Here is a 22226-nt window from a genome sequence, read left to right as displayed (position 1 = left end):
AATCTTCCCAGTCATTTTTGGCCGGGAACACAAGTGTTACCTTTTGTGACTGCATAAAAGTTTTAAATTGTTTCAAAACAATGAAGGTCCTTAGGAACCTTCACACAAAGCAGTTTGTGATAAACGGTATACTATGTTTCATTTGATCATTTCTTATAGTCAAAATAATCCAGAAATTATGGTTTTTAGAAATCAAATTCAAGCAAATTCAAGCATGCATAAGCTCAGATAAATGAGGCGTACAGGCCATACAGTTTGTATGATGAGTCTTAATAGAGCGGCCATTTTTGACCTGGAACACAAAATTGTTTAACCTGAAATGAAAACGAGGGTTAAATACCAACTTCACAATTGAGATATGCACCTAGTACTACACACAAATGCTTTCATATACTACAATGACTGAAGGAACCTGCAGAATATTAGAATATTAAAAAAATCGACTTAGGCTCTTAACCATTTACAGAAAACGCTGAATGCTTCAATGATTTCTGATCCCCCCCACCCTCAAACATAAGGAGTGGCAAGTTTATTTATTGTAAAATCAAACCTTAAAACAAATGTCATGGCAAACAGTTTACATTTAAAAAAAATGACATAAGATGGATAAGGAGGAAGAGTCGAGTGGTTCTTGATCATGATTACTCTACCTGTTGGAACTACAATTGAAAAGTTGCATTGATAATTCACAAAGAAACATCCCAATTTAACAAATGTGATAAATATCCAGTAACATGAATATTGCTTTCAAAACAAGGCAAAAGAGGATGGCTTCAATCATCCATATCAGAGCTGGCATCTACTTTAGCGCATTCCTTCACACACACACACTCAGTAAGCTTTGATAACAGTGATCCTGCAGTTATATCTCCCATGCCAAAGTAAGCAGTAATTAAAAACAGTGTTGTACCTTCCATTGTGTATAGGCTATTATCATCATGCATTATTACTATAAAGAAACAATCAACAGGGAGGTAAAACGTTGTTCTGCGTAAATAAATAAATAAAATAAATAATAAATAAATAAATAGTCATCCAAAATTTCCCAGAGCTGCATGAGTGATCCTTTATGGAGCCATTTTAAAAGGTCTTCAAATTTTCTTCATCCAACTTTATAGTCATAACTATAATCTAGAGTTGCAAAGTAAAAACTGAAGTACCATTCGAAATGATGAAAAACCCCGTGATGACTGGGGCCAGACGAGACTTCCAAATGCATAATAAACAAACAGTGATTAGTGTTTTCTTTCTCTTAATGTCACTCTTGTACCCGACAAAGTTGAGGTACGGGATAAAGTTCAGTTCCTTAACATCAGTGCAGCACTGCTTCCTTAGTCCTCTAAGATTCACGGCTTTATAATCTCGAAAGTTCTCACTTTTTCCTGCATCAACTTATTTGTGAAAACAAATGAATTAACCTGAGCCCTTTTAAAATTACTTTGCATTTGCAAGTAAATCCCTGAAAGGCTAGCATTGAGCTTTCTGAGTTTTATTCACCTTCGTTGGCTCATACTCCTAGCTCTTTTTAAATTGTGGCTCCAGAGAATCTAGCGTCCCTTCAGAAATCCATCCAGCATGTAGTCTCCCTTCTCCGTCAGCCAGTATCCTGCCATGGCAGCTACCCCTCCAATGAAAATAGCGGTGAAGACCATGTCGCCCTTGGCAGCGAGCGTAGCTAGGGCACAGATAATGACGCCAAAGAACATCTGTTGCAGTACGAGGACCTCATCATCAGTCATGTCGTCAAACAGTCCCTTCTCTTGACCAGCTGAGGAGAAAAAAAGAAACAGTTCATTCAGAAACCTAAGCTCTGTTAAGACTATCTCAAGTAAGATCTTTATAACAGGCTGTGTTCACATTCATCTTTATGTGATTAAATGTGGGGATCTAGACATCATTGTCCCCACATAGACCGCTATCTTAATGTACCTGTCAGCAACTACAGTAACTACATTGCTGATGAAATGCTCAACCAGTAGATTACTGTCAAACTGAATGTTAAAAAAAAACCAACTCTCCCATTTCCTCAGATGATTGTTAAATTGATTGATGGCTGTATCAATGTAACAAAACGCTTCAGAGCATAATTGAGTTTAATATTCGCCACTCTATTTGACAATAATAAGACAGCACAGCTGCAATGTGTGCTCACTTAATTGAACAGATGAGAGAATGTGCAGCATTATGCCTGAGCCAAGCCTGTATAACGGTGTCACATTTGATATTCACTTATTTAACCAATTCAAATACAGTATGTTTTAATATAACACTTGTGTATTCAAGAATATAATTTATTTATTTCATATAAATGCTGAAAATAACTTAAAATGTGAATTAATGCTGCCTTAAAAAGTTTAAAAAAGAAAAACATGAGGAATGCTGGTCATATCAAATATGGATCTGCATATTATTACAAAAGAGCAGGAAATGGAAAACTGGAAAAACAAACATAAAAGCAAATTTAAAAAAAAGAGAAAACTTGAAGAAGCCAAAGATAAGAAGGCAAAGCTACCAAAACCAAAGGTCAATTAAGACAGAGCAGCTTCAAGTAGTTGCAGATGCACCAGCAGAGAACCTGCTGCTGGTTCAAACACTGAGGAGCTGAGTGAGACAAACGCGTTTCTCTGGACTAAATCAATAATGTCTGGGCCCGCCGGCAAAATCTAAGGGTTGCAAAGCAGAAATCCCAGAAAGTAAACCTACTCATTATCCATCTATCAATCAAATCACTTGCTTTACATGAGTGTAAGGCGTGTAGTGTGCATCTATGAGGTGCCGAAAAAGGACATTACTCTGAATTAGGATTCATAAACACATATAGAATTACAAGTTAAATAGGCACTCAAAATAATGATGGTCAGCTAACTTTACGCAACATGTTGTAGCTTAAATTAATTGGGCCCGATGACAACTCAGTGTCGCTAACCTGAGTGGGCAAAGCTGTATCCCTCCATGAGCAAGCTCGCAGCTATTGCCCTGTGTGAACTGTGAGGGACTTTTCAACCATGAACAGGTTAAGACAATTAATAATATATCAGACACGAACTACAAACAATTTTTAAATGAGTAGGGTGTAAGAAAGTGAGAGAAACAATGTCATTGTTTATTTGTAGGTGAAGACTGGCTTCAGAAACCGGCTGCAGGGGGGTCACCTTGCAGCCCGTATGCTGCTGAGCATCAACAGGCCACCTGTTGAAGAATTTCCATACAACAGAGATGTAGGGCTCCAATGCTCTGAGCCTGGGTGCAAACTTTGCCACTGTTTCCCGTAAAGGAATTATTTATTGTTTTATTTAGTTTTACATTCAGCTTTGAAAATGCCATTTTAAACTGGCCATTCAATAAATAGTTTGTAACAGTAAAATCTGGAGGCGAGTGTCATTTCTTTACGCCGCAAGGACTTCCTGGAGAGCCTTCCCCTGCTGCTGAACAAAATCCTAGAGGGAACTCCGTGCGTGTCAGATTTTGTCACCAGGTGCATGGTGATTTTGCAAGTAATTATTCATTTTAGGTAATTAATGTGCAGAAGAATTTAAAAAATTGATAACTTCATCGGCTACTGAAGTTACCTGATATATCTGCTTTTTGTATTTTGGATTGAATTAGAGGCATTGGTTTACTGTGTACTATTTTTCTAATAATAAACAAGTCATGTAATGTCCTGTAAACGGCGAGGTCCTTGCATAAGCCCCCCTAGGGTTTTTGTCCTCACGTGCACAACCACTACCTGTTATCTTTCCTCTGGAAATGAATTATCATGTCATGTTTATGTATACATTCATGTTGTGCAAATTACATTAAAAAAAAAAAAAGTGGGTATATATATGATTTAATCAATATGAGAGGCAGCAAGCGGAACAAAATGAAGGTTTAAATAGTAGCATTACAGAAAAGGCACGCTCTGACCATCTGGCCCTGGTTCATCAGTGAATTTTAGGAACAATTACAACCAAAGCATGACCATTTCTTATGTTGAGTCTTGAAGCAAAAATATGCTGTCCTCATGGAGCTCTGACCAGCCAGTCTCTGGACAAATAACACCTTGAGGACGTCCTGGAGTGTCTGGGACTGTAATAGATCCTTTGGGCTCTGGAAGGTGTGGGGGATTAGGATTACTTCCCACAGGTTCCATCAGATTGACATCTGGAGAGTTTGGAGACTAAACGAAAACCGACATATTTGTTGTTTTATGAGCACTTCTTAAAACCTTATTGAGCGGTCCACTCCTAACCTGCTGTGGGAGGTGGCTACTGTAGGAGAAAGATATTGCCATGCTAGGGAATGTAACTGGTCTGCAAAAATGTTTGATAGGTGCAAGTACTAAAATGACATTTTTGTGAATGCAGATTTTCTCAGCAGAACACTTTAGAGTAGTGCTTATCGGTACTCAAAGCGCCTGTCGGTTGTAATTATATTATGATTGACTGGGGTAAATATTTGTAGATGTATCCATTGTGTGCATCACCATTCAGCTTGAGAATAACATAAAAACAGACCTACAACAACGTTTACTTACCAGGAGGCTTATTCTCAACACAAATGCTATCTCTTCTAATGTATCCATCGGCACAGTCACAGTGGAAGGAGCCCTCCTCATTGATGCAGGCCTCATTGAGTCCCGGGCAGGCTATCGCACGTTCACTACATTCATCTACATCTGTGTAAGCAAGCAGACAAAAATGGTAGTAAGTCACCATGGCCAAGGTTATTTGCTTATAGGTCTGGGTATCAATTCAAATGTCAAGAATCGATTAGATTCCGATTCAGAATCAATTATCACCACTTGATTCGATCCGATATTGATGTGGGTTAGTGTTATTAAAAATGTTTTTTCAGCTGTTGCCTGAATTATGACTGTAAAATAACTAGTGAAATAATAATTTCACAATAATTATTGTGAAATAACTAAAAAACAGCTCATGCAGTAAACAAATCATTTTAGCTTGTCTAATTTATTCTGTCACCAGACACACAGCTTTCCATGAAGCAGGCATTTTTCAGGTGTGTCATGACAAACCGTGTGTCGGATAACAGAAGAAACCAAACAAGCTATAGTAAATATAGATAATATGAACTTCATTGAACTTATATAACATTTTGAAATCTAAGCTGAAATATCCAAAGCACTGAACACTGGTTGTGCACGGTTGGGGGTGTGAATGAGTGTGTCCGTGTGTAATAGGTGGAATCATAATTTTTTATTACAGTACAACGCGCTCTCCTCGCGTGGTGCATGAGCGGGGTCTGTTTCTTACGCAGCTGGTTGTCTGTGCAAATGGACGCAAACGCATATGGCAGCATAAACACAGTCTGAAACAGCGAGTAATTTCCAGCCTTAACGGTCCTGCTCAGCCCACTGTCTGTATGGAGTTAACTGTGGCGAGAATCTAATGATGAAAAATAAATCGATCTTTAGACATACAAATCGATTTTTAGGAATTAATATGAGAATCAATTTAGAATCAGAAAATCGATTTTTTTCAACACAGGCCTATTTGCTTAAAAACTGCATGTGAATGTATGTTATTTCAAGACATGTAATGTACAACATTAGTGGGTGCAAATTAATCTGTTAAAGTGGCAAAATTCAGAAGCTAGTTACAAAAAGATCAATTTTCCAAATGGATTCATTGAGACCCGATCTTCACGATAGGCAAATAGAGCCCATTTGCAGGTATGTGATAACCACAAATCACGTCAGACTGAACATTACTTTAAGTGTGGTATAAAGCAAGAAGTCTTTACGGAGTCAATTTTCCTACATCTGCATGTCATGTTCTGGTGTAATAATTCATGTCATTACACCAAAAGGACAGTGGTTGTGTAGAATGTGGTCGTGGCTGATGGAAACCTGATAATACAGTTTTTGGAAATGTTCAAGCTTATTGAAAACTCAGCATTATGAAAGTGGTCCTCACTTGTGAGGATTCAACTGCAAAGATGAACTATATATTTGCTTTAAATTTGAAAAATTGTATCTTTTACTTCACCTAAGGAATTCGTTTGAATGTAAAGCCTGATCTTCCATTCATAATTTGGCTTTAGTTTTCTCATAACATATTTTTGATTCGAAATTCGACACCATGTGGCAGATCCCTCTGAACTGATCAGATGTCAAAATAACCCAGTGCTACTTTGCCTCTTTGTGTGACTGGAGCACTCCAGACTTGTGTTGCATTAAAATTTCAATTTATACATAATTTACTTTGACTTAGTCAGATGGCCATTGAAAAAAAAAAAATGTATAGAAAAGACAGTGTGTTCATTCAAACATGGCATCTAGCACACAAGACAGCACACTTGGGGCCCGATTTACTAAAGGTACTAAAGACGCAAACCAAAGTGCCAGCTGATCTACTAACAGCGTGCAAAGACGACTGCGTCTCTGAAATGCGCAAAATTGCACACGCAATTCAGTTAGTACTTTTGCCCTGATGAATAATCAATATGGGGCGTACCCGGCAGAAATCCTAAATACTGGGAGGGGAAGATGCAAATATGTCCATTTACCACGCGCAATGAGATTTACCAAGCCTGAAAGTAATTGCGCGTATTGTGATTGCGTCTGTATTTAATACGTTCGAAAGGAAGGTGCTAATCTGCTGCTGCTGTTATTGTGGCAAGGAGGCGACATCCAAAATCAAAGAATACGCAGAGAGAGAGTCTTTATTCTGCTGCATGCTATTTCAAAAATGGCTGCACAAGCTTTATTAAAGGCCACTTTTTCTTTAGTTCTCCGCCTTATATCTTGCCACCTTCTCTTATTGTGCCCCCCTCCACTCGCCCACAAGCAGGCCAAGCCTTTGTGCCAAAACTTTGTATTTTATTGATTACTTATCTTATTGAACGTGAAATCATCCTTCGTAAATTACATTTAATTAAAACCTGTGCTTATTAATCACAAAACACAGGTTAAACATCATGACCAAATCTGTTCCGTCCCGCTGTGTCAGGATCAGCGCAGAGACTGCAGCTTCGCCTGAATTATGGTTCTGCGTTAAATCGACGGCCATATGATGGTCCCATCTGTCACACATTTACTGTCAGTGTTTGCTATATAATATATAATATTTGCAATATACTGTGGACATCTGAATAAAAACTTAACTCATAAATAGATGAATCAAAGCGCTCTCCAGCTCTGTGTCTGATTGTCTTTTTCTCCTCAGATCATGCCGAGCACCGCCGGGTCACGCAAACCCGACCAATTAAATATTAAAATCAAATTCGGTCCTGTGGCCCGTTTTTCTATTTCGTATTTTTGATCTGTGCCTAAAATTGAAATATGAAAAACCAGATGTTTTTCCGTTTTTTGTGTTACCAACTGCATTTATTCTATTGCAGGTTTTCTCCGATATTGCGTTTCTTTTGGTAATGTTTAAATTTATTTGCTGTAGTTCATTAATGTGTTTATTTGCCTCTTCCACTAATATCTCTAACTCCAACTCGTCAAATTTCATTTTGCGCTTGTGACTTGTGACTGTGCATTCCATCCAGACTCTCCATGGCGCAGAGTTTGCGCTCGCAAACCTTAAGACACGCAACACCTCATTTAAATACTGCTGTTTGCACCTGTTGTCAATTGCGCACGCAATCTTAGTTGATCACCCGCAAACCACACGCAAACAGCACGCGCAAACTTTTTCAGTGCACACGCAATTTAGTACTCTTTATTTAGGATCTTAGTAAATCGGGCCCTTGGTTTAGCAGGTGCCCATGTAGAGGCTATGGTCCTCAAGCAGCTGGGTTCGACTGCCTGTCTGCCTATAGCCCTTTGCAGCATGTGTTGCCCCTCCTCTCTCCTACCATTCTGTCTCGTCTTCACTTTCAATGAAGGCCACAAGAGCCACAAAATCTGGCACCAATATGTCCAGCTGCTCTCAAATTAGAAGAAAGCAGAGCACGTCTTAAAAGGAAATAATAAAGAAATAGTTTTGTTACCAAGACACTTGGCTCCCTTCAACCTGTAGCCACGTGCACATTTCTTGCAGCGGGCAGGACCACTCCCCATGCAGCCCACGCATGCCTGGTCACAGCCTGAAGATAACAAAACAATTATGCGCTTCATTTACTACAATAGTCCTCCATAGTCTGGAAAAGCATATATACATGTGACACAGAGGAACATACCTCTACATTCATATGATCCATCCGTGTTGTGACAGTAGGTGTTGGACGGACAACGGGCCAGCTCTGTGCCACATTCATCAGTGTCTACGGGACATACAAGGGTAGTCAAACAACAAAAAAACAAAACAAAAAGAAAATCCCTGAAATAACCACCAAAGCAAGACTCACCCACACACTTATTGTTATGAAGGACCCAGCCAGATTTACAATCGAGGCATTTGTAGTTTTCCGGTCCTGTGCATTTCTTACAGGAGTGGTAACACGCTACAAAAGATGAAGGCCACACATACAAGGAAAAGGTTATTTCTGCTGACCTCAAAAAGAACCGGGCTATGCAAAACCAGCTGTGTGTTTGAGTTACCTGCACAAGCTCCTGTGCTATCATTGGAACTCTTTTCTCTGAAATAACCATCAGCACAGCTCTGGCACAGGTGGCCTGAATATCCCGGATCACAGACACACTCTCCATCTCCCAGGCGAGTACCCTCCCCTTCGCATCGGCCTAAACCTCCGCACACACCTCCAGGACCAGATGGACACACTGCGTTGGATGAACATAGAAGTTTTCATTAACATGGCTTTAATCTACTTTAAATAGGAATCTCTCATCTCTCAAATTGAACAAACGCAGATGAGTTTTGCTGTTTTAGTATTTGTTAAATGGTAGTATTATTTCCTGTGTTGATATCTTGCAACATGCATCTTCAAACCTTTGCAGTCAGGTCCAAAGTGTCCAGGTGGACAGCAGAGTCTCAGCTCCTCTATGCACAGCCACTCAAAAAGGTCTGGTGCCTCCTGCTGCCTAAAGGACAAATGTCATTACGTCAGAGATGAAACAGAGACATGGTTATATATCCCAAATTGAAATAAGACAGATGGAAAAAAAAGTGCAATAAATTTAAGAAAAAAAAAAAAATCAATATGGTATTAAAACAGACTAATTGCAGCACCATCCAAAGTTATGAACGACAACTTAAGAACAAAATATTATGGAACATTTCACAATGGAAGTATAGATTTTTATTTTCTTTATTGCTTCTCATTGAGATGTGACACATTTACCTGTGAAACCACCATGTCTCCACTTGGTCCTCTATCTGCTCCAGGAGCCGATTACATTCAAAATCGTTTTTTTCGCAGGCAGATTCCACTATCTCAAGCAGCCGAGTCTCACTGAAACAAGACGCTAACTATTAGAGAGGTGAAATGGACACAGAGACCCACACAACCAAAACTGATCCACCTTCTTTCACACAACCAATCACATTTAAATTGGGCTGCCATTTGTAACATTCTCCCAAACTATTCACACACAAATCTATATTTGTGTCGATAGATATCCAGACATGACAAAGGACAGTCACGTGTGCGCACGCACGCACGCACGCACGCACGCACGCACGCACGCACGCACGCACGCACGCACGCACGCACGCACGCACGCACGCACGCACGCACGCACGCACGCACGCACGCACGCACGCACGCACGCACGCACGCACGCACGCACGCACGCACGCACGCACGCACGCACAGCTTAGTTTTGAGGAATACGTCGTCCTACCTGCGTGCATATTTGGCCAGCTTCTCCTCCTCCCATGCTGTGTTACCTCCTCCAAAGTTCTTACTGGCTGTTGTCTCTAAGCCCTAACAAAGAGGGTATTTGAGGAGCCTCGATGGTAAAAATGCACAAGTCAAAGAAGACAAACACAAGTGTATTGTTCATTCATTTAAGTGCAATACCTTGATGAAATTCTCAGTGAGTTTTTTGCAGGTCTGGCATGGTGCTGTCTGGACTTTCACCACAGAGAGCTCTGACAAAAGCAGCAGAGCAGGCAGCAAAGGCCAAGCCCACCACATGATCCTTCAGAGGACAGACAGAGAGATGCACATGTAACTAGTGGTAAAATGTAACTACATGTATTTACACATTTAAGGTTCTTATATTGTGCCTTTTTTGCCTCTTTATGCATTTAAATCAACAACATACAGTTCTTTCCATTTCCTTTATGTTGCTTCAAATGGTTGCTTAAGGATAAAGATTTTTTTAAATGATAATTCAAGTTTTTTTTGGAGACAAAACAGTAAAACCTGTCATTCTGTCAAGATGTAATGTACAGTGTGTAATGCTTCTATATCAGTAATGTAGTGATGTCATATCACATTATGCTTTTTACTCTGCTTAAAAGAAATTAGAATCTTTCTACTGCTCTGTGTCCCCCGAATAAGAATGAAACACAGCAGCACAAGATTCCAATTTCTCTTGTGCAAAAAAAGTGTAATGGCAACGCAAGCAGCATTCAGTCACTCAAGCTTAAGTCTTAACCTTTCTTTGTTATACCACGGCACTGTAACTCTTTTTCCCCTTTTTTTAGTCATTGCTTTAATTTTTTTTAAATATCTAAAGCACCTTGAATTACCTTGTTGCTGAAATACGATATACAAATAAACTTGCCTTTCAGGTCCTTAAAGTATGACTTTTACTAGTGCTGGAGTAATTTCACACTTCTCTATTGAAATTAATTAAAACAAAAGTACATTCTGAAACATATATATGTAAAAATATAAAATAAATGCAAAACAAAGTAGTAACTGATAATTTCTCAGATTGTATTCTCTTTTTATGTTATTTATTTATTTATTCTTATTTTCTGTCTGAGGTTTCTTCCTGTTAAAGTTTTTCCCACATATACCTGGAACTTGCTTAGGATTGGGAAGGAGACTATCAAAGATAAGTCTTGGTACAATCTGCTTCCTTACCTAGGCAATTATTTATTCCACTGGCTTTGAATTAATTGGGGTAATCTCAAATTAGTTCAATTGTATTCATAAAGTGTTTTGAAATTACATTTGTCATGATTTGGTGATTATATAAATGAAGCTAAACTGCATTGAATAGAAAAATAAATGTTGGAATCCCATATGGAAAATGAAGTAAAAAAAAAAAAAAAAAAAGAATATTAATAAGCTTTCATCAGTTACAAATATACATATGGATCATTTGTACGCGTTCTTTTTCATCCTGAGTACATACAAAGCCTGGCAGCTTGCTGCAGTGACTCTTGAGCTTTGCCAGAGATCAGAGAAGTTTATTTTCAATGGGACTTTAGTCCTGAAATGGCAGCACTTAAAGAAAAAAATAAGTGACCCTCCTTCCATCTATATATATATAGAGAGAGAGTTATTTACAATACACATTACAGAGAACACACCAACAGATTATTTATTGAATCAAGATTACTGAAACTCGATGATTTGGTTAAATTACAAACACTCACAATCATGTACACAGCTAAATGTAACGCATTACCAGAAAATTTACAATACATGTTTACTTTCAGTTCAAATAATGAAGATAGTCGAAGAAAATTTAATTTTAAACATCTACTTGCCCGAACAACTTGATGAGTGTTTCTGTTGTTGGAATTAAGTTATGGAATTCATTACATGATGATTTAAAGGGCTGTATAAACATATTTCAGTTTAATTTTTTTGAAAGAGAATAGCAATGTTTCTTTGTGATGTTAACTGAGTAATTGCGCAGACCATCTGTTATTATTGTTCAATTTTGTTTTGAGGGAGGGGCAGGTATAATAAGATTTTCTTCTTCCTGCTCCTTTCTGGTTATGGAATATGCTTTTGATTGTGTTGTCATTTTACTTGTTTGTTTTTTCTGTTTGCATATTTCCATGATCGGAATAAATAAAAATGAAATACACATATATATATATATATATATATATATATATATATATATATATATATATATATATATATAAACTGCAGTGTACAGTATATACTCTTTTTTTGTCATTACTATTAATCAAATTGTTGTTTTTTTAAGGGGGAGAGCACAGAAATACTCTTTTGTGACTGAGCCAGAGAGCTGATATTGGGGCTAAAACTCTGATTCATTGTTTTCTCACAAAAACAGAAATGAAATCAATAAAAATAGAGCAGGTAAAATTCAAATATGGTGAAACATAGTAAATACTAAGGTAATAAATACTCAAATATTAAAAATACTAAATATTAAATAATAAAAATATTAAATACTAAAGTCTTCAGTGTTTGCATGGCGGCTAACAGCTGGCTAAGCTCGGTAGTTAGCAGCTAGCTGTCGCTAACCTGCTCTCACGCAAGTTTAGTTTGTAATTCACTAAACTTGGTGACAGTGTCCTTCTGGTGCCATTAAATAGTAGGCATCCGCCAAGTGTTTTAGCTCGAAGCCTTCCTGAAATAAGCTCAGAAACGCCTCCCGTAGCCGAGGTCTTACCTCCCTGCAGCAGCAGCTCTTCCTGCAGCAGCAGCGCCGATGAATGAAGCCTGAATTATGGTTCCGCGTTAAATCGACGCAGAGCCTACGCCGTAAGGTACGCGGCGACGCGCACCGTACGCGTACCCTACGGCGTGGCCTGCGTTGGTGTAACGCGGAACCATAAATCAGCCTTGAGCGATCACCCTCCCGTCAGGACATGACACCGCCCAAAGCCACCGGGATTTAATCAATCAACCAATCAGGCTCCACCTTCACGCCTACTGCTGTGGCGTCATCAAGGCAGCCCCCTTTTGTACGGTCATATTTACATGTAGGGGGATCTAGGATCAGAGCTTTAGGGGTAGTGATGTATGGAGTAGTATGGAGGTAGATTTGTGTCTTAATTATTCAATCAAAAAAAAGATTGATCAATCAAAATTTTCAATTAAAAAAAAAAAAAAATCACTTCAATGAAGAAAAAAAAAGGTTTCGATCAAAGAAAAAAAGTGTTTGAATGCAAAAAAATATTTGAGACTAAAAAAAATAAATTTGAACACTATTTTTCTTTGATAGAAGTGAATATTTTTTTGTTTGAAGCAACCTTTTTGATTGAAGTAGTGTTTTTTTGTGTTTGGGCCATATTATGGGTAGGACATTTGTGTCTTTATCATTTAATCAAAAAAGAAGTTTATTTATATACTTTGATTGAAACATTTTTGACTGAAGTGAAATCTTTTTTTTTTTTTTATTGTATTTTTATATTTTCAGCCACAAAAAGAGGGGTATACCTTAGATACATAGAACACAAACCCCCACAACTAAATTAAAAAAAAAAAAAAAAATCAAAGTCCATACATACCAAAACATATTTCATAGTGCTATAATCATGCCAAATATACTAACCAAAAATTCTACTCAATGCACTAATTGAGAATACCAGATAGTACTACCCTATCTGTTCTATCAATGACTCTGAAATAATAATTAAACAGTTAAATAATATTCCTACCTACTTCTTGATGAAGGGGAATTATCAAAAAAAAAAATAAAAAAGTAGGAAACACTTAATGTCATTATTTTCTTATCCTAAGTGAAATCTTTTTTAATTGAAAATATATTTTTTGATTGAAGCAATCTTTTTTTTGATTAATAATTAAGACACAAATCTATCTCCATACAATACCACTGATTTCCTTTCCGATCCAATATTGAGTAAAATTCAAGCTGGTATCGGCAATACTGATTTGATACCGATACATTGTGCAAATACACCTAATGAGCCCGGTAAATCTAAAAAAAATTGTGTATTTTAGATAGCTTAAGAGTAATATAGCAGACGCTTTTATCCAAAGCGACTTACATCTGAGAGAACAACACAAGAACAAAATCACATAGAGGGTACAGCTGGATCGGTGCTGGTCAGACTGCTGGGAGTCCAGTTGGACACAGGTGCTGTCACGCCAGTGCTAGAATATAATTTATTTATTAATTTTTTATTATATAAGAAAGCTACGTCTAAAAGTGCATGCAGCTAACTAGATGCAGAAGTGCTCCTTAAAGAGGCTGAGTTATTTAGCTATTTATTTTAAAGCCAGAAGTGAGGTAGCGGCCGAGCTCTTACAACAATGGAAAAAACAGTGTTTGAAAAAGCCGTTTCCATCGCTAAAAAAGATGCTAAGTAAAAATATAAAACCATTAAAATAAATAGGAGAAGAGAAGAGTATAATAAACAAAAATAGGAACTACTATAAAAATGAAAATGAAAAAAAGTAGTTCCTACCAGCTGCGTGTCATTTTGACAAAATCTAAATAGTTTAGTTACTTTCCACCGTATTCCTGTTAATGACATACATTACCACAGATGACTGAAGTATCAAAAGTATCGATATTTTCCTTTGAAAATCGATTTTAGAGCATACAGGTCTGATATCGGAAATATCAATTATTTCAGTATTGATATGCACTTCACTAGTGTTGAGCATCCAGAGTGCTGGCCGGCAGGCAAGATGAATTTCACAGTTTTGTACATTTTTAATAAACAATTCCCACATTTGTGAAAGAAAAGCGTACCACATTTTAGGTAAAGGAAACACTGAGTAAACCAATACATCTAAGAAAAGTTATTCAAATGCTGAGCCCCAGCAAACGAGGAATGGATTGTAAACATAAAAGAAATATAAATTGTATTTCACAAAGTAATAGCCCAGGTATTTAATTACCAAAATCAACTTGGACCCCAGGCGTATAATCGCATAATCAAGAAGCAGGCAGTTATTGGCTGCCTTTACACAGAGCTGCACCAGAACATTATTGTGATGACAGTTACTGTCCAACATGTTTTTAGTACAAAAATATTAGAGTATGTTTACCTTATACTTTTAAGGTAAACATATCTGTACATACAAATTTGCAAACGGTATGTACCGTTATTTAAATAATCGGTAGCCGAGGCATTTTTATATTTTACAACTCCAAGCTTAAACGTGGCGTCATACTTTTAATTTTTCTTCTCTCGTACGTTAAGGTTTATGTCCATGATGTGTATGATAAATTAAATTGTGAATTGGATGTTTTTCTTTCTCAGCTTAACAATTTCCATCTGTTTTTGTACCTGGTTCTTCCTGAGCCTGCACTGTCTCCTCTCCTTCACCTCTTCATCTCTCCCTCTTTGCACTGACAATCAAACACAAATATAATGTATTCAACTCGTTGAAAAATTACATAAATATAAACAATGATGATAAAAATACTAATAAAGTCCTATCTCTGCTCCTATTTTTCTTTCTACTGTCAACCAAATATAAAATAATAACAAAATAATGTTTTTTATATCTAATAAGTGATAGAAATTGATCCAAATTACAACATTATTCTAAATGAATATTTGGTTGCAGTTGGCAATGAAGTCACACTATGTGATCACACTCTTACCGGAACCTGGCTCTATTTTTCAAAAAGACGTCCGTCCGTCTAATAGATCCATGGTCCACACACACACACACACACACACACACACACACACACACACACACACACACACACACACACACACACACACACACACACACACACACACACACACACACACACACACACACACACACACACACACACACACACACACTAGGATAGTATATAATGTTAATGGGCATCAGTTAGCTCATCAGCTAATCATACAAACAGAGAAAAAGTGGTTGACCGACACCCTGTAACATTTCCTCGCAAGAAAAAACGTCAGCTAACTCCCACCTAACAACATAAACATGATCTACGATTAAATGCAGCAGAGATAAGGACTGGTGATGATAATAATGTGTTGGTGCAGCACCCCTAAAAACAGGCTAGAAACACCTATGACTGGTACTCTCTCTCATGATCTCTTGCTTTTTTTTCCTTCACATTTTGAAGGTTTGCCAGTGACACAGACTTGAGAAGGTGATGGGAAGTTGCAATAAGAAGGTAGGGTTATTCTGCTAGCGAGTCATCCAAGCTCTACAGTGAGCACTTCAAGCCACATGACGTTTACAGGAAAGTTCAGATTGTCAGGCTTAGAGATCGTGCGACCCCATCTGTCTTCAGCTTCCCATCTCATCTCCAAAGACTAGGTGTGTTTTTACTCCACATGCTAACAATATGTCTATTAATCATGAAACAAAAGTTATGATCACACTTTATTAAACATGTTTTTTATAGAAGGTCCTGGGTTCGATTCCCGCCGGGGACGCTGTGGGCGCTGAAGTGCGTGTTAGTTCCCCAGTGACTTCAGTGCCCACACCCTGGGTGGGGTTGGTGAAAGGGCCTTTCTGTGTGGAGTTTGCATGTTCTCCCCGTGTTCCCTTGGGTAGTTAATGTGAGCTACCCTCACAAAAACATGCACACAGTCCTGGGCTATACATGCCCCCTCTGGCCAACCGGGGCGCCAGATGGGCTGGGGAGGATCTGGCCGGAATAACGTGATCCTTCCACGCGCTACGTCCGGCCGGAGAAACCCCACCCTGTCTGGTGAAAAGATGCGGCCTGCTCACTCCTCAGGTTAGGAGGAGAGCTGAGCTCAGTGTACAGTAGGGCCCTCCCGGGGTTGGTAGAGGATGGCAATGCACAGGACTGTCTAGGTAGGAGAACTGGGTGATGAAATGGGGGAAAAAACCGGGATAAAAATATATTAAAAAAAAACAAACAAACATGTTTTTTGTTAATTCTTTCTGCCTGTTTAGGACTTAATAGCATCTGTGAGTGTCTCCTCCTCGTGGATTCAGCAACATCTGGAAAAAATAAAGGCATTTCAACGTTTTTTATGTGAGCACCATAATCCAATTTTTGAGAAATTTAAACAGCCACTTACCTTTTTTCCTTTGCATCTGTGTCTGCTCCTCGTGGATTCAGCAACATCTGCAAAAGATAAAGGTATTTCAAAGTTTTTTATGTGAGCACCACAATCACATTTTTGAGAAATTTAAACAGCCACTTACCTTTTTTCCTTTGCATCTGTGAGTTTCTCCTCCTTGTTGATTCAGCAAAATTTGGAAAAGATAAAGGCATTTTAACGTTTTTTATGTGAGCACCACAATCACATTTTTGACAAATTTAAACAGCCACTTACCTTTTTTCCTTTGCATCTGTGAGTGTCTGCTCCTCGTGGATTCAGCAACATCTGCAAAAGATAAAGGTATTTTAACGTTTTTTATGTGAGCACCACAATCAAATTTTTGAGAAATTTAAACAGAAACTTACCTTTTTTCCTTTGCATCTGTGTCTGCTCCTCGTGGATTCAGCAACATCTGCAAAAGATAAAGGTATTTCAAACTTTTTTATGTGAGCACCATAATCAAATTTCTGAGAAATTTAAACAGCCACTTACCTTTTTTTCTTTGCATCTGTGTCTGCTCCTCGTGGATTCAGCAACATCTGCAAAAGATAAAGGTATTTCAAACTTTTTTATGTGAGCACCATAATCCAATTTTTGAGAAATTTAAACAGCCACTTACCTTTTTTCCTTTGCATCTGTGTCTGCTCCTCGTGATTTCAGCAACATCTGCAAAAGATAAAGGTATTTCAAAGTTTTTTATGTGAGCACCATAATCCAATTTTTGAGAAATTTAAACAGCCACTTACCTTTTTTCCTTTGCATCTGTGAGTGTCTGCTCCTCGTGGATTCAGCAACATCCGGAAATGATAAAGGAAATTCAAGTTTTTTTATGTGAGCACCATAATCAAATTTTTGAGAAATTTAAACAGCCACTTACCATTTTTCCTTTGCATCTGTGAGTTTCTCCTCCTTGCGGATTCAGCAACATCCGGAAATGATGAAGGTATTTCAAAGTTTTTTATGTGAGCACCACAATCACATTTTTGACAAATTTAAACAGCCACTTACCTTTTTTCCTTTGCATCTGTGTCTGCTCCTTGTGGATTCAGCAACATCCGGAAATGATAAAGGCACTTCAAGTTTTTTTATGTGAGCACCATAATCAAATTTTTGAGAAATTTAAACAGCCACTTACCTTTTTTCCTTTGCATCTGTGTCTGCTCCTCGTGGATTCAGCAACATCTGCAAAAGATAAAGGTATTTCAAAGTTTTTTATGTGAGCACCATAATCAAATTTTGGAGAAATTTAAACAGCCACTTACCTTTTTTCCTTTGCATCTGTGAGTGTCTGCTCCTCGTGGATTCAGCAACATCTGCAAAAGATAAAGGAATTTCAAAGTTTTTTATGTGAGCACCACAATAAAATTTTTGAGAAATTTAAACAGCCACTTACCTTTTTTCCTTTGCATCTGTGTCTGCTCCTCGTGGATTAAGCAACATCTGCAAAAGATAAAGGTATTTCAAAGTTTTTTATGTGAGCACCACAATAAAATTTTCGAGAAATTTAAACAGCCACTTACCTTTTTTTCCTTTGCATCTGTGTCTGCTCCTCGTGGATTCAGCAACATCTGCAAAAGATAAAGGTATTTCAAAGTTTTTTATGTGAGCACCATAATCCAATTTTTGAAAAATTTAAAACAGCCACTTACCTTTTTTCCTTTGCATCTGTGTCTGCTCCTCGTGGATTCAGCAAAATCTGCAAAAGATAAAGGTATTTTACGTTTTTTATGTGAGCACCACAATCAAATTTTTGAGAAATTTAAACAGCCACTTACCTTTTTTCCTTTGCATCTGTGAGTTTCTCCTCCTTGCGGATTCAGCAACATTTGGAAAAGATAAAGGTATTTCAAAGTTTTTTATGTGAGCACCACAATCAAATTTTTGAGAAATTTAAACAGCCACTTACCTTTTTTCCTTTGCATCTGTGTCTGCTCCTCGTGGATTCAGCAACATCCGGAAATGATGAAGGTATTTCAAAGTTTTTTATGTGAGCACCACAATCACATTTTTGACCAATTTAAACAGCCACTTACCTTTTTTCCTTTGCATCTGTGTCTGCTCCTCATGGATTCAACAACATCCGGGAAATGATAAAGGAATTTCAAAGTTTTTTATGTGAGCACCACAATAAAATTTTTGAGAAATTTAAACAGCCACTTACCTTTTTTCCTTTGCATCTGTGTCTGCTCCTCGTGGATTCAACAACATCCGGGAAATGATAAAGGAATTTCAAAGTTTTTTATGTGAGCACCACAATCAAATTTTTGAGAAATTTAAACAGCCACTTACCTTTTTTCCTTTGCATCTGTGAGTTTCTCCTCCTTGCGGATTCAGCAACATTTGGAAAAGATAAAGGTATTTCAAAGTTTTTTATGTGAGCACCACAATCAAATTTTTGAGAAATTTAAACAGCCACTTACCTTTTTTCCTTTGCATCTGTGTCTGCTCCTCGTGGATTCAGCAACATCCGGAAATGATGAAGGTATTTCAAAGTTTTTTATGTGAGCACCACAATCACATTTTTGACCAATTTAAACAGCCACTTACCTTTTTTCCTTTGCATCTGTGTCTGCTCCTCATGGATTCAACAACATCCGGGAAATGATAAAGGAATTTCAAAGTTTTTTATGTGAGCACCACAATAAAATTTTTGAGAAATTTAAACAGCCACTTACCTTTTTTCCTTTGCATCTGTGTCTGCTCCTCGTGGATTCAACAACATCCGGGAAATGATAAAGGAATTTCAAAGTTTTTTATGTGAGCACCACAATAAAATTTTTGAGAAATTTAAACAGCCACTTACCTTTTTTCCTTTGCATCTGTGTCTGCTCCTCGTGGATTCAGCAACATCTGCAAAAGATAAAGGTATTTCAAAGTTTTTTATGTGAGCACCATAATCCAATTTTTGAGAAATTTAAACAGCCACTTACCTTTTTTCCTTTGCATCTGTGTCTGCTCCTCGTGGATTCAACAACATCCGGAAATGATAAAGGAATTTCAACGTTTTTTATGTGAGCACCATAATCCAATTTTTGAGAAATTTAAACAGCCACTTACCTTTTTTCCTTTGCATCTGTGTCTGCTCCTCGTGGATTCAGCAACATCTGCAAAAGATAAAGGTATTTCAAAGTTTTTTATGTGAGCACCACAATAAAATTTTTGAGAAATTTAAACAGCCACTTACCTTTTTTCCTTTGCATCTGTGTCTGCTCCTCGTGGATTCAGCAACATCCGGAAATGATAAAGGCACTTCAAGTTTTTTTTATGTAAACACCATAATCAAATTTTTGAGAAATTTAAACAGCCACTTACCATTTTTCCTTTGCATCTGTGAGTTTCTCCTCCTTGCGGATTCAGCAACATCCGGAAATGATGAAGGTATTTCAAAGTTTTTTATGTGAGCACCACAATAAAATTTTTGAGAAATTTAAACAGCCACTTACCTTTTTTTCCTTTGCATCTGTGTCTGCTCCTCGTGGATTCAGCAACATCTGCAAAAGATAAAGGTATTTCAAAGTTTTTTATGTGAGCACCATAATCCAATTTTTGAAAAATTTAAAACAGCCACTTACCTTTTTTCCTTTGCATCTGTGTCTGCTCCTCGTGGATTCAGCAAAATCTGCAAAAGATAAAGGTATTTTACGTTTTTTATGTGAGCACCACAATCAAATTTTTGAGAAATTTAAACAGCCACTTACCTTTTTTCCTTTGCATCTGTGAGTTTCTCCTCCTTGCGGATTCAGCAACATTTGGAAAAGATAAAGGTATTTCAAAGTTTTTTATGTGAGCACCACAATCAAATTTTTGAGAAATTTAAACAGCCACTTACCTTTTTTCCTTTGCATCTGTGTCTGCTCCTCGTGGATTCAGCAACATCCGGAAATGATGAAGGTATTTCAAAGTTTTTTATGTGAGCACCACAATCACATTTTTGACCAATTTAAACAGCCACTTACCTTTTTTCCTTTGCATCTGTGTCTGCTCCTCGTGGATTCAGCAACATCTGCAAAAGATAAAGGTATTTCAAAGTTTTTTATGTGAGCACCACTATCAAATTTTTGAGAAATTTAAACAGCCACTTACCTTTTTTCCTTTGCATCTGTGAGTTTCTCCTCCTTGTGGATTCAGCAAAATTTGGAAAAGATAAAGGCATTTTAACATTTTTTATGTGAGCACCATAATCTAATTTTTGAGAAATTTAAACAGCCACTTACCTTTTTTCCTTTGCATCTGTGAGTGTCTGCTCCTCGTGGATTCAGCAACATCTGCAAAAGATAAAGGTATTTCAAAGTTTTTTTTGTGAGCACCACAATAAAATTTTTGAGAAATTTAAACAGCCACTTACCTTTTTTCCTTTGCATCTGTGTCTGCTCCTCGTGGATTCAGCAACATCTGCAAAAGATAAAGGTATTTCAAAGTTTTTTATGTGAGCACCATAATCCAATTTTTGAGAAATTTATACAGCCACTTACCTTTTTTCCTTTGCATCTGTGTCTGCTCCTCGTGGATTCAACAACATCCGGAAATGATAAAGGAATTTCAACGTTTTTTATGTGAGCACCATAATCTAATTTTTGAGAAATTTAAACAGCCACTTACCTTTTTTCCTTTGCATCTGTGTCTGTTCCTCGTGGATTCAGCAACATCTGCAAAAGATAAAGGTATTTCAAAGTTTTTTATGTGAGCACCACAATAAAATTTTTGAGAAATTTAAACAGCCACTTACCTTTTTTCCTTTGCATCTGTGTCTGCTCCTCGTGGATTCAGCAACATCCGGAAATGATAAAGGCACTTCAAGTTTTTTTATGTGAGCACCACAATAAAATTTTTGAGAAATTTAAACAGCCACTTACCTTTTTTCCTTTGCATCTGTGAGTTTCTCCTCCTTGTGGATTCAGCAAAATTTGGAAAAGATAAAGGCATTTTAACATTTTTTATGTGAGCACCATAATCTAATTTTTGAGAAATTTAAACAGCCACTTACCTTTTTTCCTTTGCATCTGTGAGTGTCTGCTCCTCGTGGATTCAGCAACATCTGCAAAAGATAAAGGTATTTCAAAGTTTTTTTTGTGAGCACCACAATAAAATTTTTGAGAAATTTAAACAGCAACTTACCTTTTTTCCTTTGCATCTGTGTCTGCTCCTCGTGGATTCAGCAACATCTGCAAAAGATAAAGGTATTTCAAAGTTTTTTATGTGAGCACCATAATCCAATTTTTGAGAAATTTAAACAGCCACTTACCTTTTTTCCTTTGCATCTGTGTCTGCTCCTCGTGGATTCAACAACATCCGGAAATGATAAAGGAATTTCAACGTTTTTTATGTGAGCACCATAATCCAATTTTTGAGAAATTTAAACAGCCACTTACCTTTTTTCCTTTGCATCTGTGTCTGCTCCTCGTGGATTCAGCAACATCTGCAAAAGATAAAGGTATTTCAAAGTTTTTTATGTGAGCACCACAATAAAATTTT

The 22226-nt window shown here is 37.4% G+C and overlaps 1 protein-coding gene across 1 annotated transcript; it reads right to left on the bottom strand.

Moving 5' to 3' along the window:
- Positions 1 to 518: 518 nt before the first annotated feature.
- LOC133456336 (protein disulfide isomerase Creld1) lies at positions 519 to 12447 on the bottom strand. The gene is made up of 11 exons (XM_061734813.1): positions 12407 to 12447; positions 9874 to 9994; positions 9695 to 9777; positions 9193 to 9303; positions 8841 to 8932; positions 8492 to 8671; positions 8299 to 8394; positions 8131 to 8214; positions 7942 to 8037; positions 4517 to 4657; positions 519 to 1768 (listed from the first exon to the last, which is right to left on the bottom strand). The coding sequence occupies exons 2-11, from the start codon at positions 9988 to 9990 to the stop codon at positions 1548 to 1550; spliced, it is 1221 nt and encodes a 406-aa protein (XP_061590797.1). The 5' UTR covers positions 9991 to 9994; positions 12407 to 12447; the 3' UTR covers positions 519 to 1547.
- Between the last annotated feature and the right edge of the window lie 9779 nt (positions 12448 to 22226).

This window comes from Cololabis saira, chromosome 12, assembly GCF_033807715.1.
Source record: "Cololabis saira isolate AMF1-May2022 chromosome 12, fColSai1.1, whole genome shotgun sequence".
Taxonomy (NCBI): domain Eukaryota; kingdom Metazoa; phylum Chordata; class Actinopteri; order Beloniformes; family Belonidae; genus Cololabis; species Cololabis saira.
This window is presented reverse-complemented; position numbering and strand designations above follow the sequence as displayed.

Excerpts from the sequence above, each read along its gene's own strand:
- LOC133456336 (XM_061734813.1), bottom strand. The coding sequence starts at position 9,990 with ATGTGGTGGGCTTGGCCTTTGCTGCCTGCTCTGCTGCTTTTGTCAGAG. Across the intron at positions 8,395-8,491 it reads TAGCACAGGAGCTTGTGCAG|CGTGTTACCACTCCTGTAAG; the intron begins GTAACTCAAACA and ends CATCTTTTGTAG. Across the intron at positions 8,038-8,130 it reads TGGATCATATGAATGTAGAG|GCTGTGACCAGGCATGCGTG; the intron begins GTATGTTCCTCT and ends TGTTATCTTCAG.